We start from the raw sequence: 16,373 nt of genomic DNA, 5'->3' as shown, positions 1-16,373 counted from the left end.
TGTGTGTGTGTGTGTGTGTGTGTGTGTGTGTGTGTGTGTGTGTGTGCGTGCGTGTGTGTGTGCGTGTGCGTGTATGCGTGCGCGTGCGCGCGCTCGCGCCAGGATGCCCGTTTATCGATAGATATCAAGTAAACTAAAAAGTATAAGTTAAATTGATAATGGTGATAATAATAACAACGATAATAATAATAATTATTATTATTATTATTATTATTATTATTATTATTATTATTATTATCATTATTGTTATTATTATCATAACAATAATAATAATAATTATTATTATTATTATTATTATTATTATTATTATTATTATTATATATTGTAATAATATATTATAATAATAATAATAATAATTATTATTATTATTATTATTATTATTATTATTATTACTATTATTATTTTATTATTATTATTATTATTATTATTATTATTATTATTATTATTATTATTATCAAGTAAGTAAAATGATTAGCAATGATTCATACAAGTAGCTCAACGCTTCACAAAAAATGTAATCAGGAAAAAGAGAGGAGAAAAGACAGCGGCCCGTAGTGTTCTCAAATGCTGGATCCTCTTTTTAGAATCATTACCGTTATTCATTTGGTACGAGATTATGGAACTTCTCATGTGTCTTTTTCAAACTTGCCCAACTCTCGCCAGAAGCACAGAAACACGTCGAAAACTTTTTTTTACAACAATTAGGGTGAAACATATTCTTGTAGTTAATTATTGTTATCCCATTGGCGATGCAGAATTGTTGCTTAATCAACTTTTACTATAATGACGATAACACTTTAATCACCTCACTGACCACCACAAAACCTCGTTAAACGTGGAGCAGAGACGCCAAGTCAGAGTCGTTTAGGAACACTTGCGTAAATGAATAATAAAGACGAAAAGGCAGGAAATCCAAAAATAAAGAACAGATGCACGGACGGAGAAGGAATGAGCTCGGCATGAAGGAACGATGTAGTACCACTTTGCAAATCATGCAATGTTTATCTGTATGGCAGGAGTGGCTTTATGCAGCGTTTTCTCTCCCAGAACGTACGCAATGCAGGTGTCATCAGTCCTTAATATTCCTGGCAATGTTTCGTATGGAAGGCTGTGCTTGTGATGCTGTCCAGACGTGGCGTGGTCTTTTGTTATACCATACAAGGCGTGTGTGTGTGTGTGTGTGTGTGTGTGTGTATACAGTATGTAGGTAGGTATATAAATATAGGTACATACAAAACTAGATGTAGATAATGTATGTATTTAGGTAAACAGATAGATATAGAAGGATAGGTATATATAGTAGGTGTGAGTATTGAGTGTACAAGTGAGATAGATACGTAGATTAATACCGCTATTCGTCAAGGTAAGCAGATATATATAGAAGGGTAGGTAGATAGGTTTGAGTATTAAGTGTACAGATGAGATAGGTACGTATAGATTAATGTCGCTATTCGTCAAGGGAATCAAAAAGGCAATCGCATCGTTACTATTGTTTTGAGCGTCGCATCTCGTCACATTAGTTTGCAGACATCGGCGCTAGGCTGGTGGTATAAATCATTACAACTGAGGGAAGGATCGAGGTAAGGCGTCGCCATGAATATTTGTTATCATACCAACACTCATTGGCATTCTTGGTGTTAGTGTTTGTATATCTTAAAGATGCATCGCTAGAAAAAAAAAAATTATGTGGAAGTGTTGTCAGCTGCTTGAAAAGTTTGTCTAAACTGAGTGCACGTTCACACTTACAGTGGTACAGGATTAAATTATAATCGAGGTTATGTCTCGTGACCTCTTTTTGATTCCGTTCAGAAAAGTATGCAGTTGTGTAGATTGTCGAGTTCAAAATTATGGAGATTATATTAAGTAAACTTTTCCACTTTTTACTCAAAGTATGGAAAGTCTACAGTCTTGTGAAGAATTGTGTAGAATCAAAATTCACGTTCAAAAGGTGAAGGATTGTATTGTTGCAATATTTGTGTTGAAATGTGCGCGCCGAGGCAGTCGGGGTACAGCTCCTCCCCTCCCCCTCTCTCTCTCTCTCTCTCTCTCTCTCTCTCTCTCTCTCTCTCTCTCTCTCTCTCTCTCTCTCTCTCTCTCTCTCTCTCTCTCTCATATATATATATATATATATATATATATATATATATATATATATATATATATATATATATATATGACAAATTTGAATCTCTCTCTCTCTCTCTCTCTCTCTCTCTCTCTCTCTCTCTCTCTCATATATATATATATATATATATATATATATATATATATATATATATATATATATATATATATATATATATATATATATATATATATATATATATATATATATATATATATATATATATATATATATATATATATATATATATATATATATATATATATATATATATATATATATATATATATATATATATATATATATATATATATATATATATATATATATATATATATATATATATATATATATATATATATATATATATATATATATATATATATATATATATATATATATATATATATATATATATATATATATATATATATATATATATATATCCTCTTCTGTAAGTGTGGGATGCACGCGCCTCCGACACGTTCTTTGACCTTGCAACTAGTGAAACAAAAAAATATGTTGATATCCTGTGCACGTGTCGCATTTAATTAATTTCCTCTAGAGTGGGATGCACGCGCCTCCAACACATTCTTTGACCTTGCAGCTAGTGAAACAAAAAATATGTTGATACCCTGTGCACGTGTCGCATTTAATCTCTCTCTCTCTCTCTCTCTCTCTCTCTCTCTCTCTCTCTCTCTCTCTCTCTCTGGTACAACGCTCCCACTGCTTGCTAGGATCAGCTTTTTGCTCCCAGTCGTAGTGGATGACACGTGGAGGGAGCTACAGACAAAAGCGGATGTTTAGTTCACAAATCAACAACTCTGCGTACCCTGTAACCCTGCTTGGATCCGTCATCTCTATATAGTGTCTATATTCATTGCCTTGGTAGGCCTTGTCGCATTTACTTCATTCAGTAGGTGGTGGTACTGTACGTTGGGAGCGGACAGGCAGTTACTGGAGAACAGGATATGTCTATAATAGTGTAGCCAGATACACCAGCTCTGCCATCGGGGCTTCGTGTGGGTTTACGTACTGCTGGTCACTCAAGGTCGGCCAAATCCCTCACAGACCTTGATGATTGGCGATACTCACTGTAACGAGTTTTGTTGATGCTTTTGAGTTTTTTTCGTAGGTTCAGTTCCTCGGCTATTCGTCTTTCGTGGTTTATTCGTTCAGTTCCTTGTTTTTAAGCCCCAGCCATGCAGTCAAGTCAAGGATGTTCAGTGATCCTCGCATATTGTGGTGCGGGGTGCCGGGGGTCGGTCTCCTCCCCTTCACCCTCACAATGCAAATGAGTGTATGTATATGTACTTTTCTCCTCTGCCTTGGTTTAATGGGTGGCATCAGCCAAGTTTAAATACTCAGGAACAACATCAGCATCAGCAGTTATTATCGTATTAGTAAAAAGGGCCTTTAGTTAACTCAGGTGCACCTTGTTTTCAGTGTAAAGCCATCCAGTGTGCCCTGTGTGTCAGTATCCACTTACTGTAATTACTGTACACATGTAGGAAGAAGAGAACATTGAGAAGAACACAAAGCATTAGATTCATTAGAGTAATTAAGTGTGGCAGTCACGACAATCAGCACCAGGCATCGCCACTCGCCTTGAACTGAACCTTCTCGAGTTCAGAGTGACGTGCGGCGTCTCGGGTAAAAAACCGAAGATGATGAACCGCTGGAGACAGAAGAAGCATAAGCAGCAGCAGCAGGTCCACGTCCATATCCCTAACCATGAAGATCCGACTGCTGGGACCTGCATCTTGTGCGCCGAGACTGAGTACGTCTTGATATACCATGCACCAGCTAGAAGCAGTAAATAAAAACTATTTCTCTCTCTCTCTCTCTCTCTCTCTCTCTCTCTCTCTCTCTCTCTCTCTCTCTCTCTCTCTCTCTCTCTCTCTCTCTCTCTCTCTATCTCTATATATATATATATATATATATATATATATATATATATATATATATATATATATATATATATATATATATATATATATATATATATATATATTTGGATCTCTCTCTCTCTCTCTCTCTCTCTCTCTCTCTCTCTCTCTCTCTCTCTCTCTCTCTCTCTCTCTCTCTCTCTCTCTCTCTATATATATATATATATATATATATATATATATATATATATATATATATATATATATATATATATATATATATATACGTATATATACACGTATATATATATTTATGGCATAAATAAGTAAGGGCAGCATTTTCATGATAGATGTACGGTTAGCATTGACTCGGTAGCAACAACACTTATAACAACGACGACGAAACACGGTGTCACACGCAGGCAAAACTACCGAGATACATCTGGTGGTGACGCCACTCATTCATTCCCTTGATGCTCACTTTTTTTTTTTTTTTTTTTTTTTTTAGTGTTTATCGTTTGTTGCATTTCCTCAAGGTTGCCCTTATCGGATGATGCTTTTGAGGAATCCAGATGACCTTGGTTACCGTTGTTCAGTTGTTAACCTTCGCCGCCTCAACCTTTGCCCTGGAGAGATTTGATAATTGCGCGACGCTGTGGGCAAGGGCGGCAGGGCCTCGGGTATGTCGTGTCCGTGAGTGTCCTGTTGCACGGAGCTGTCCGGGCTTTGCTTACAACACAATGCAGGTGTACCCACAGATCCCTGTAGGTAAGTATCGGCGTGTTGATGAGGCTGTCAGTGTCGTGGGGCTTGAAGTATAAAGTCCAGGAAACAGTCAACACGTATATGGTTTTTGCTCCGGCTACAAGGGACAAAATAATGCTGGCTAACTCTGTGTAGGCTGTTCAGACATGTAATATATTGCTATTTTGTTTATTCTGGCGGAGCTAAACTTCATCGTGAGCCGCGAAGGGTGGCGGTGAAGGACGCTGTGGCTGTACGTCTAGCACCTAACCCACGCCACGCCACTCTCAAATCTCCATTGGGTATGGTCAAGTTTCAAGGTACTGTACATGCAGTACGTAGTACCCACACTCCCTCATGCGACTCGCCGTCTGGCATGACAACAAAAGAAACCATGAGTTACTGCGCATAAGCATTTCAAGCACTGTGAGAACTGTATTTTTTGGTATCACTTGAATACTGTTAATTTAAGAAAGAGAAGGCAAAGCCAAGGATGGCGTCACTGCATTTTTATAAGCAAACACAATAAGGACACCAAAGGGAGTCTTCTGCTGCTCTCCATGCCAAAGAGGAAGCTGCCTATATGGTTGTGTGCATGGCTGGCAGTAGTCATAGATTTAACAAACCTGTGTTAAGAGGGTAACAGCAGCACACCTGAGGACCGCATCATAGCTCCTGCAGCTGATGCTTTGGCCGCTAGGGACGCGTTACCATAGCAACGAAGCCGGTTTGTTTATTTTACAGTGGAAGCTCCCAAAAGCGTTTGAAAAGACGATCCGGGAGTCTCGGTACGCCGGCACATGCCGGTGCGCCGTCTCAAACGCAGCCCAGGCAGGCCTGTCGGCCCGTCGGGCGCCCTCATCAAGGCAGTGTCGTGGCACATTGCTCCCTGGTCAAAATCTCTTAGGAGTAATGATTATCTAGAAAGACCCCAAATGTAACTTATGTAAGTGAAGACTTACCTTGATAACTAACAAACCATTGCCTTCCAGATGGGTTGGTGTGCACGGCGGCGTCGGCGAGGACGGGGCGGAACCATCCTCCAATGCCGCAGCCTCCCCCAGTTCACCGACCACACCCCATATCATAGTGTCCGCAGAGGAGGATGAGGTGACTGACAACGCAACCCCAAAGGTCCGGCTCACTTACGAAAACAACGAGGTGAATAACGTGCTGAACACTGGGAGAGTTGAAGTGGAGAAGTGGGGAATGGGGATGGATGATTACTACTTATGTTTGGTATTTTGAGATCTTGGCGACCCCAGAAAAACGCTTGGCGACTCCACTTCGGGTTGTGACCACAAAATTGGAAAAGGGGAATATACGTGCTCCTAACACAACCAAGCACACCAAATATATCATACTGACACTGATGTATACAAGCTTTCATATTTTGCATGCATCATGAAGTACTGGAACAGGTTTCTCCAATGTATTCTAGACAGTGGCGCACTATTGTAGGTGCATTCTCTTAAACAAACACACTTGCAGATACATTTAGGCAACTTCACTCACTTGCACTTTTGGTTCCCCCCTTCTCCCCTCCCCCTTTCCCTCCCCATGGGTGCCCAATATGCGTATTATGCACCAGCTGTGGTATCCTACGCCTTGATAGTTGGAATCAGAATCAGTTTTGCATTGCATGTAGTATGTACCTACATACCCAGCTACTACATACAATGCATAACTCTGATTCACACAAGTATGGATGTCCCCACATAAACACAAGTCCAACAATGCATAACTCTGATTCACACAAGTATGGATGTCCCCACATAAATACAAGTCCAGCTTGTATCAGAGCAAGGGGTTTGATGAGCCACTGAGGCTTGATTGTCAGTCAGGAATCATTACAGTGGTATGTTGATTGCAGGACCAGTGTGACAGCTCTGCCTCCAACGGACAAGTGGTCAACAATGGTGTTCCCGCCACAACCATCAATGGTGGCCCTCACAATGAGGAGAAGCGCCCCAAGCTCTCGTGAGTGTCAGCTTTGTGGCATGATACTTATGGGATGTACAGGCTAGGACTCTTCCCAGTGTGAGCCAGCGAGGCAGCAGGGTGTGAAATGCTGTGTCTGGGAGTTTAAAAGGTCTTTCCTTTAACCTTTTTAAAAGGGACAGGAATCTATGCTTCATTATTCAGACACTGCTTCCTTTTTATTTTTTTTATTTATTTATTTATTAATTTTTTTTTTATTTATTTATTTTTTTTTTTTTTTTTTTTTTATTTATATATTTTTTTGAAGCCCTTACACTCAACAAACATTTTTTCATGCATGTGCCCCTTCACCTTATCTTTCCATCTTCCAAGTCCCTTCCTCTTTGATTATGAGCCTTATTTTCATGCTCCTACTTTTCACAAACTTCACAGATTTCTGACTTAACAGTGTGTCGTATTTACATCCTATTAACTCCATAGACCCAAGAATTTCACACCTTGAGAAGCCGTACTTGCATTACAGTAGTACAGTAGTCAATTCTTAGTGTATTGGTAGTGATGACAAGCTTCTCTCTTCTTGCACACTAGTATAAGTATTTCTGTGTCACCTGTAGTCACAACTAGCTCTGGATTAAGTCACATGGGTTATTCTGAGGCACAGATCAACTTGGGGTTCTTTACATAAAGATGTGAATAAAAATTAAGTACCTGATTCTACATGATAATGGTATTTATGGTTGAGAAGTTAAAATTTTTTTGAACCCCAATTGCCCTCTTGAGTGTGCCTCAGACTCCCAGTGACTGATCTGGTCCTGTTCACAGCATCTTGCTTCCTCCACGGCTCAGCACTCGTCACTTGAAGCCAGTTGTGTGGCTGTGTCTTGCATTTGATGGGCCAAGTTGGAGTAATGAAGTAGTGATACACTTCCATTAGTGACTTGCACTCTGTCAGGAAATTGCACAGTTTCTACTTGCTTGTCTTGTCAGTCACAAAGTGGTAGTTGTTGCCGGTGTGCATTTGATTGACTGAGGTGATAGGTGAATAGCAACAAGCACTTTCTCAACTGAACTCATGGCTCCATTCTACTGCCTCTCCTCCCCTGCCTTCAGTAGCTCTAGAACTTGCTCCCACAGGCTCCCTATGAACTCACTGGATCTCCCAGATCCTCGTCGCTCTTCTGTTGACTTCAACGGCTACAGGCGGACTCGCAGGAACTCCATGAATGAGATCATGAGGCGTATGGGAGGCAGCCAGGTGAACCTTCAGCTACCGACCCACCACCACATGCGTCGCTCCAGCTCCAAGAACAGTTTGGAGCCCTCAATGGTGGACTGGAGACAGGAAGGGAAGTTAGTAGACACCCTGTAGTGATACTGCAATCAGTGCTAGCGTCATTTCTCTACATCATTGCTATATTTGTATTGCCTGTGGCCTGATATGATGTGATGACCTTGCTGAATGTTGTCTTATGCAATGTCTGGAAATAGTTTTGCATGACTGCATCTTCTTGAGGATGAATGAATACGGCTGATTGTTCTTTACCTTTATTTAGTCAGTGGCTAATGTTACTTTAATTTGCTTTCAGTAGGGTAATGAAAAAGTACCACACTGTACACAGATCATTGTTATGCTTTTAGAAAGATCTAGTCTTGCTGGAGATGAGATTATCACTTTGAAGAATCTTATTTCTTAATTGGTGAATTGGTGCAATGTCATTACCTGAAAAATATCAAAAATATGTTGTGTGAATCATGTCAAGGCTCCTTAAAACCATGGATCTCATCCTACCAGGGCTTCATCAAGCCTTGAAAGTGCCCAACACTGAGCTTATATTTGGTTCCCTCTCCCCCATACCAATGTCTCCTCCTCCTCCTCATCATCATCATCATCATCACTGTGAGGGAAGGGTTCCAGCTTGCTACAGCTCACCCTCACTCACTGATGACAGGCCACACTCATGCAGGTTGATGTGCAGTATTTCATGTGAATCGTTTTAGACTTTAAGTTTCCCCACAGCACATCATGCCACATCTGTTGAAGCATTCTGTCCTCACTCTAATTAGAAGTGTTTTCATTATATTCTTTGTTTACTGAACTCAAACTAAATGTTAAAGGGTATAGGTGGTCATTCCATCTCTCATATTTTGCAGATATGAATAGTGAATAAATGGCAAGAAATAAACTAAAGAGATGAAAGAAAGTAGAGGACTGGAAATCTAAAAGTGAACAATCTTAAGCATAAAAGAACAGTTTAGTAGTCTGGCATCAGGTGACAAAGACTGACTCTTGTAAACATGAATCCTAACCATCCAAGGTCATCAGGAGGAGGACGAGGAGGATATGCTTGTGAGACCCATCAGTCTGTCATATGTGCAGCACCCTGGGAAATGTTATGGTGCTCAGGGTGACACAACCTTCCACCACCCCTGTGCTTTGCCTCTCAAATGAAATACTACTCCTGCTCATCGGCAAAATGAATCTATATGACATGGTTATTTTGATATTTTAATGTGAATACACACACACACACACACACACACACACACACACACACACACACACACACACACACACACACACACACACACACACACACACACACACACACACAGGCAAATGGACAAGCCTCTTAATGTGCATCCCATGTTCACATAAAAGCAATTAAATATGGGATGCAGCCTGAGGGTTGTGATTTTGCAGTCTGGTGTGTGGTGTGTGAGTGGTCTCAGTCCTATTGGAAGATCAGTCAGTACAAGCTCTGAGCTCTTTCTGTAGGGAAATGTCTGTCTGGGTGACCAACAGACGACCATAAGTGAATGACAAACATTCACAAACATGTGGTTCGAGCACTGGTTGAACCGTGCAATGTACAACTAGGTAAATGAATACACACACACTTACATTTTATTTCATACATTATAATGATGGAAATACAGCTCTAAGCACTGTCCTTACTTACAGTGACTCCCTGATCGCCTGTGTGAGTGCTCTGTATGGCAAGCTGTTGGTAGTGATGGGTATGGCATTCCCTGTTGCTGAGGTCATCTCCCACAACATCCCCATCTCCTTTTACAATGTGAGTATCAAGCATGTAGTGATGATATTGGATAGTGTAGAATCTGTAGACCCATGAAGCACTGTCCATGTAAGAGCCAAATCCCTGACAGGCTGTGTCCACTGAACAAAAATATGTTGCTTTTTTATAGTGTTACACAATGGTAGCAATCAGTTAGTCCCTGATACCCACTGGCTGTATGCAGGCACTCTGTTTTGGAGTAGACAGCAGGGTACAGTGAGGCATTGTTATGCAGGCAATGGTCTGCATCAGCCACCAGGTGCTCCACATAAATGAGTGCAGTGTGACAATATAGCAAGTTCTTTTCTCTTGATAGAACAGGCATGATACTTCCCAAGTTAGTGTGTGATGGAGGAGAGACTCACAAAGACCAAAACATTAACGGTTGTCACCTGTTCACAAAAGTGATAACAGGGTCAACCCATTAGGCACTGGGATGGGTCAGTTGAAACTTCTAACCAATTTGAATGCTTTTTTAATTCGGCAGGGATTTTACCTCTACTTGTACATCGGCTCCATAGTGTTCCTGGTGTACGCGTATCTCTTCTTGCTGCAGACCATCAACATTCCCACCAGCCAACTGAAGTCAAAGTTCCAGACACTACGTGAGTCACTGAAGCCCACCATCACTGTTGACTGTTGACTGTTATCTTGTAGGTAGATGGCAGTAAACATTCTCTCTCTCTCTCTCTCTCTCTCTCTCTCTCTCTCTCTCTCTCTCTCTCTCTCTCTCTCTCTCTCTCTCTCTCTCTCTCTCTCTCTCTCTCTCTCTCTCTCTCTCTCTCTCTCTCTCTCTCTCTCTCTCTCAGCAGTTATAGTTTAATATTGCATCACCTTAAACTCTAATGAGCTAAATGAATTGCTGCATCTTTGCGCTTAGTCTTCACTAAAAGTCATGCAATGTTAGAGATCTTGTACTTAAAGCTAAGAACTACTTTATCACTTTATACCAGAAGATCCAGGTTATCATTCTCTCTCTCTCTCTCTCTCTCTCTCTCTCTCTCTCTCTCTCTCTCTCTCTCTCTCTCTCTCTCTCTCTCTCTCTCTCTCTCTCTCTCTCTCTCTCTCTCTCTCTCTCTCTCTCTCTCTCTCTCTCTCTCTCTCTCACAATTTAGTACTAAACCTACAATATATTTGATAAAGTGCTTCATGTGCAATATATTTTTAATGTGTGTGTGTGGTAGTGATGCTTTCATTGCAGTGTTGCAGTGGGTGGGTGTGTATTTCCTTGAATAATTACTGTGCCATCTTTTTTAGGGTTGAATGGTTTTGGAAGGTGGCTCTTTCCTGGATTTGGTTTTCAGAAGAAAAATATTTTTATTCTACTGTTCATTTTACATCCCTCACCAGAACAGTAATTTAGACAACATGCACATACTGGTATATCATGCATTTTTTTATGCTATTTGAGAAAGAAGTGGTGGATTGATGAAGGCAGTTTCTTTGGCTGTCTTTTTCTGCTGAGGTAGTAATGAGGAAGTGTTTGGGTATAGCTTGGTGCTTGGTAAGTGTGCAGTGAGTCTCCATGCTTGCATGCTTCCCTTCTTGTATTGCAGACATACATTCCATAGATAGAAGAAGAGAGATATGTACATATTTTCAATGAAGAGTAAACTGCAAAAGTACATGCCACAAAAAAATTATTCAGCTTTGATTGGTAGCCTTGCTGAGGACACCAATACAGAAAGACACAACTCCTAACAACCCTTGAGAGTGAGCGAGTGCAGTAGTCTGTGACAGGAACTCACGCTTTGCATTACAATGTGTTGCAGGAAGCTACGTGCCCATACCTGATTTAAACTTGGCGTTCTTTCGCCGCAGGAACAGCTCCAACACCAACGAGGGGACAGGTACCCCAGTGCTTCATGTTGCACTGCTTTCATAACTAAATAACACTGCACTGTGGGTGTGTTGTGACAAAGCTGGTTCTGGGCAGTGTGTGTGTGTGTAGGAGTGTTTGTGTGTGTGTATGTGTATGTGTGTGTCATAATGATGTAACACCTGCACAGATTTTTCATGTGTTTTGAGCAAATAATTAAAAACATTTGTAACAGGAGTCTGGTATAGAAATTGCTAAAATATTTCACCAGCTATTGAAAGTTACTCTCTAAACATCTTTTTATGATAGTAATACATATGATCTGTATTTGAAATTCTTCCTTTTTGTCCCATAGTCCCATATTTCATTCAAAACAGGATATACAGTAAACCCTCCATAAACTGAACCTTACTGAACTAAATTTTGGGTAAGCTGACCACTTTGTGCCAACCAAACTTCCCTCATCTGATGAGTCTGAAAGCCAACTGAACATTTGCGTCATTTACACGGCGCTGCTATTATTCGCTTTGGCCAAGCGTTTCAATTCGCTAGCGAATTCGCTAGTCAAAGCGTTTCAAGACGCGGCATCTTTTATTCACTAGCGACTAAAATCTTGAATTCACAGTGTCTACTTAATGCTGCAATAAAGTTAACGGGCTCAACTTTTAACGCTGGCGTCTAGCGTTTCAGGAGGGAAATAATAGATGATGAGGGCAAGGTGTGACGGTCTATCGCTTCTGTAGGGAATAAATTATGGCTCGAACTTGACTCAAATAATTATAACAGCATTTTCCTGGATGATTTACTTAACTCAGTCACTTTTAATGATAGTAGGCTTTATTTGCAAGTCTTTTTATAATATTTTGGTTGTTGCTTATCAACTTATTTTCATTTCATTTAAAATATCTACCCCTTTTTCCTCATAATTAATTTTTTCTTTTATTTTATTTTATTTTAAAATAGAGAGAAAAAAAACGGATAAGAATCTTGGCACAAGTCCATTTTCACCTCGTTAGATTTAACGCTTGCAAGTTCATAATTTTTAGCAGCATCGTGTAAACGGCTTACCGCTTGCGTTAATAACCGCTTGAAATTGGCTCTGGAAAAGTGTTAAGTTGGCAATAGTAAATGCTAGCGTCTAGCGTCAAAAGCAGCGCCGTGTAAACCAGCAGGGTTTGGGAATGGCAAGGCCACAATTCCTCAGCTTAGATTTAGTACCTCTTTTTTGGTGGGTGAACAGGGTGAAAACTGACAAGACTAATTTGTTTCTTCCTGGCTGAGGATTCAAATCCGGAACACTCTAGATCTGAGCCAAATGTACCAGCTACTAACCACACCACTCTGCCAGTTACAGGTCATTGTGTGCACCTTGGCTTCATGTACAAATAATTGCCAATCAGTCTTCGATAATTATGAAAATAACTTATCTATCTTCTCTCTGTTGGAAAGATGCTACTCTTGATTTGACCACACGTATTTTCTTCACTGATTTGTTATTTTTTACCTCCTACTACTTAGATATTGTATATACATACCTATAACAAATGAAGACCAACTTCTAGTCAAATGCATGAGTAAGTAGAAAGCTTAACATCGCGAGTGAGCATGACAGGTGGCTGGGACAAGCCAGCATACACCTTGTGGGTTTGAAGGCAAGGCATGAGGAATGGAATTAAAAAGAATGCATAACTAAACGGTAGCAATATAGTCTGCGAGCTACACCTGAGGGAGCCAGAGTGTACATTCATGTCTTGCAGTGTACTTGCCTTACTGACTCAAGTAATCAAAACTACATATGGTATGAATTTTAGTTCATTTAGTTGTAATCATGAATTTTTTATGTACATTTAAATGTGTGTTTATATTTACCAAGACGTATCATAGGCTAGAGTGATCTGAACTTGCTATTATGTCTTTGTATCTAGTTTTGTCCAGCCTAACTGTTAACCAACTGATGCACTTTGCTCATGCTGCCTCTGCACCCAACTCCCTGTCAAGTGTCTGTCCTTTTGTTTGGAAACAGAACTTCTTCATGGTTGTGTGGATTTATTCATTTGTATTTATCTGTTTCTATTTATCTGTCTTCATCAAAAAACTTCATATTCAAGAGATTATACAGTATTAATCTCTCTCTCTCTCTCTCTCTCTCTCTCTCTCTCTCTCTCTCTCTCTCTCTCTCTCTCTCTCTCTCTCTCTCTCTCTCTCTCTCTCTCTCTCTCTCTCTCTCTCTCTCTCTCTCTCTCGAACAGTTTAACCATTGCAGACTCTTTCAGAGAGCATACAAAGAAGGAATTCAGACAGGTATAACTGAAAGGACTTGTTTCAACCAACCCCATGTGAAAATTCTAAGGAACAAATATTAGATATTGATGAATATGATAAACCTTTTGTTCACTTTGTCTATTCTTTATCACCTTTTCCTCTGTCACAACACAGGACGACTGCACAGCAAAGAGTCACGTTTCAGTGGCCACGATGCTGACAAGGAAAGCGACCGAGCCTCCATCAACACCATGACCTTCAAGCCACCTAAGTATGGACTGACCGAGTCCAGCAACCATGGCTCCATGTATCTCAAGATGGGAGCTGTGTGTGAGTATTCCATCGGCGCTGTTTTGTCTTCACGAAGGTGACCCCATCTTTTGAATCAAATTGTGGTTGGGAAATGGCAGGTGGAGTATCATAATTAAGTGAAGAAATGCATTCTTCATTGCAAAACAGTGAGAAACTGTTCTATAATAAACAAGGAGGTGGACATGACTGAGGTTCAAACCCAGATCTGATGGGCAATATGAATCATGAGAATCTTGACAGTAAATCGTGCTTTGGCTCGGAGCTTCATGTCTTGTCATGACATTAGTGAAGGTTATCCTTGTTTCTCCTCATTCCTTTGGTAGATGCATTAATGATTTCACATCTGCCATGTTTATCCTTTGTTAATTACCATGTACATATTTAATTGTCAAGTGAATAATCAAAATAGCAGATTAGTAATTGAACAGTAATGAATCACTTGCTTGGTGAGCTTGTAGCATGAAAGACAATTTATGGTCTCTTTAGGAAATGCACTGAATTAAAACCATTTTACAATACAACTGTACAATTTTTTCCTAAGCTTACCTTGCATCTTCTGAGGTATTGTCTGTGTGTTTTCATACACAATTTATGAGATATTATTGTGTTTTCTTCCTTTGGCAGTGTTTGGCATTGGCAGCATGATCTATAGTGGGCTGGAAGTTGGACAATACTTTGAGCTACAAGGAGGTGACAGTTGTGCCGATATCCTCTTGGTGATCTCTCCAGCAGCCAGAATGCTCTTCACTTTCATTCAAATGTATTTCATCTTCCTTAACTCAAGGGTGAGTTGACACACAAGGAAGAAGCCATGAATGATAACGGTGGTCCCTGGTCTGGTGACATAGTAAGAGCTGTGCATAGTAACTTTGCTTGGGTCTGTAGCTGCAATCCTCTGAACACGCTTCCCATCCTCAGGTTGCCATCAGTCGCCATCGTATTATTGCCAGGTTTGGGCTGATGCACATGATTGGAACAAATCTCTGCATCTGGCTCAATGTACTCGTGCAAGAGACCAAACACGAAATCATCAACCTCTACTTCCACGGGGAACACCACGGAGGTGAGGCACAACACAACTGTGACAACTCTTAACTTGCCTTTCTCTACACTGGAAATACTTTAGGATAACCAGAATCAAGAAATGTCTCCTGTTGCTTTAATTTTACGTCTTGTGTTCATATTTAAATTTGGAGCATATTGGATGAAGCAGATAACAAATATGAATTTGTTACCTGAAATATCTGATGCCTTTTTTATTTGTATTAGAGCTTATCTAATTGAAGATACATAAGTAATCTGAACTCTTGCAAACTCTTGAACCTGGAAATTTACTAGAATATTTGAGAATGGTTTCCCACTCTTAAGAATTAAAGCAGATAGGACATGATGCTGGAAATCCAATGGTGTGTATGGCAGAGGATGGCAAAGAAATGCTTCCCTGGAAGCACTTTGGCTCTTGGGAACCTGTCGTTTTCTCCTCTTTCCCCCAAGTGAATGAATGTGTAAAGACCAAATGCACAGTAGGACTATGTGGTGTGTGTATGTGTCTGTTCCAGTTATGTATATTTTTATGAGGGAAGCTCCAATGATCTATCCTTCAATCATCCCCACTTCTTTAATTTTCTTGTGTCCTCTCTTATATCCAGTTTTCCTTTTTATCTTTTCAATAAGAGATCCTTCAGATTTATTTTCCAAGTACATTCTTTAGGTTGTATGAAATAGTCAGTTTCTTTTCATCTGTGTGTGTGTGTGTGTGTGTGTGTGTGTGTGTGTGTGTGTACGTGTGTGCGTGTGCATGTGCGTGTGTTTCTGTTGATATTCTTTGAGAGCTTCACCCAGCCAGTCCAGCTTGCCGCACAGAGGTGAGCTGAGTTGGCGTGTCAGGCAGTGCACAATAACAATGCTAGTCTTACATTGCAGGCAATCTGTGGGCTCAGATCTTGAATGAAGGTAAGCTGTATCATATCATGAGTTATGAGGTGAAGGTGCTGCCTGTGTTTTGGGCTGATTATCAAGTGCTGGAAATGAAAAAAGAACAGGAAAATATGAATGTCTTTTTATTTGTTTTTGCCAGTGGATTTTCCTTCTTATTAAATGACAAAGATCTTAATCAAGTTGTTCTTCAATCCATTCTCACTAGAAAATTTTCCTGCTTTTTTTTTTCAGTTGTCTCCTTTTTGGGTCATTGTGGTGGATAAGAT

General features: G+C 40.0%; 1 protein-coding gene across 2 annotated transcripts in view; it reads left to right on the top strand.

Moving 5' to 3' along the window:
- LOC123517761 (proton channel OtopLc-like) overlaps positions 1 to 16,373 on the top strand; it is a 38,521-nt gene that overhangs the window by 9,992 nt on the left and 12,156 nt on the right. The window contains exons 2-12 of one of the 2 annotated variants that reach the window (XM_045278181.1): positions 3,572 to 3,905; positions 5,751 to 5,919; positions 6,632 to 6,738; positions 7,834 to 8,049; positions 9,662 to 9,776; positions 10,264 to 10,381; positions 11,549 to 11,626; positions 14,032 to 14,187; positions 14,794 to 14,954; positions 15,088 to 15,232; positions 16,093 to 16,122. In XM_045278181.1, the coding sequence (XP_045134116.1) occupies positions 3,793 to 3,905; positions 5,751 to 5,919; positions 6,632 to 6,738; positions 7,834 to 8,049; positions 9,662 to 9,776; positions 10,264 to 10,381; positions 11,549 to 11,626; positions 14,032 to 14,187; positions 14,794 to 14,954; positions 15,088 to 15,232; positions 16,093 to 16,122 (1,408 nt within the window). In that variant the 5' untranslated portion in view covers positions 3,572 to 3,792. The remainder of the gene's footprint in view (positions 1 to 3,571; positions 3,906 to 5,750; positions 5,920 to 6,631; positions 6,739 to 7,833; positions 8,050 to 9,661; positions 9,777 to 10,263; positions 10,382 to 11,548; positions 11,627 to 14,031; positions 14,188 to 14,793; positions 14,955 to 15,087; positions 15,233 to 16,092; positions 16,123 to 16,373) is intronic. The other variant, XM_045278180.1, reaches the window with a different exon arrangement.

The sequence above is a fragment of the Portunus trituberculatus genome, chromosome 42, assembly GCF_017591435.1.
Source record: "Portunus trituberculatus isolate SZX2019 chromosome 42, ASM1759143v1, whole genome shotgun sequence".
NCBI lineage: Eukaryota > Metazoa > Arthropoda > Malacostraca > Decapoda > Portunidae > Portunus > Portunus trituberculatus.
The sequence above is the reverse complement of the archived record's forward strand: the minus strand, read 5'-3'. Positions and strand labels throughout refer to the sequence as shown.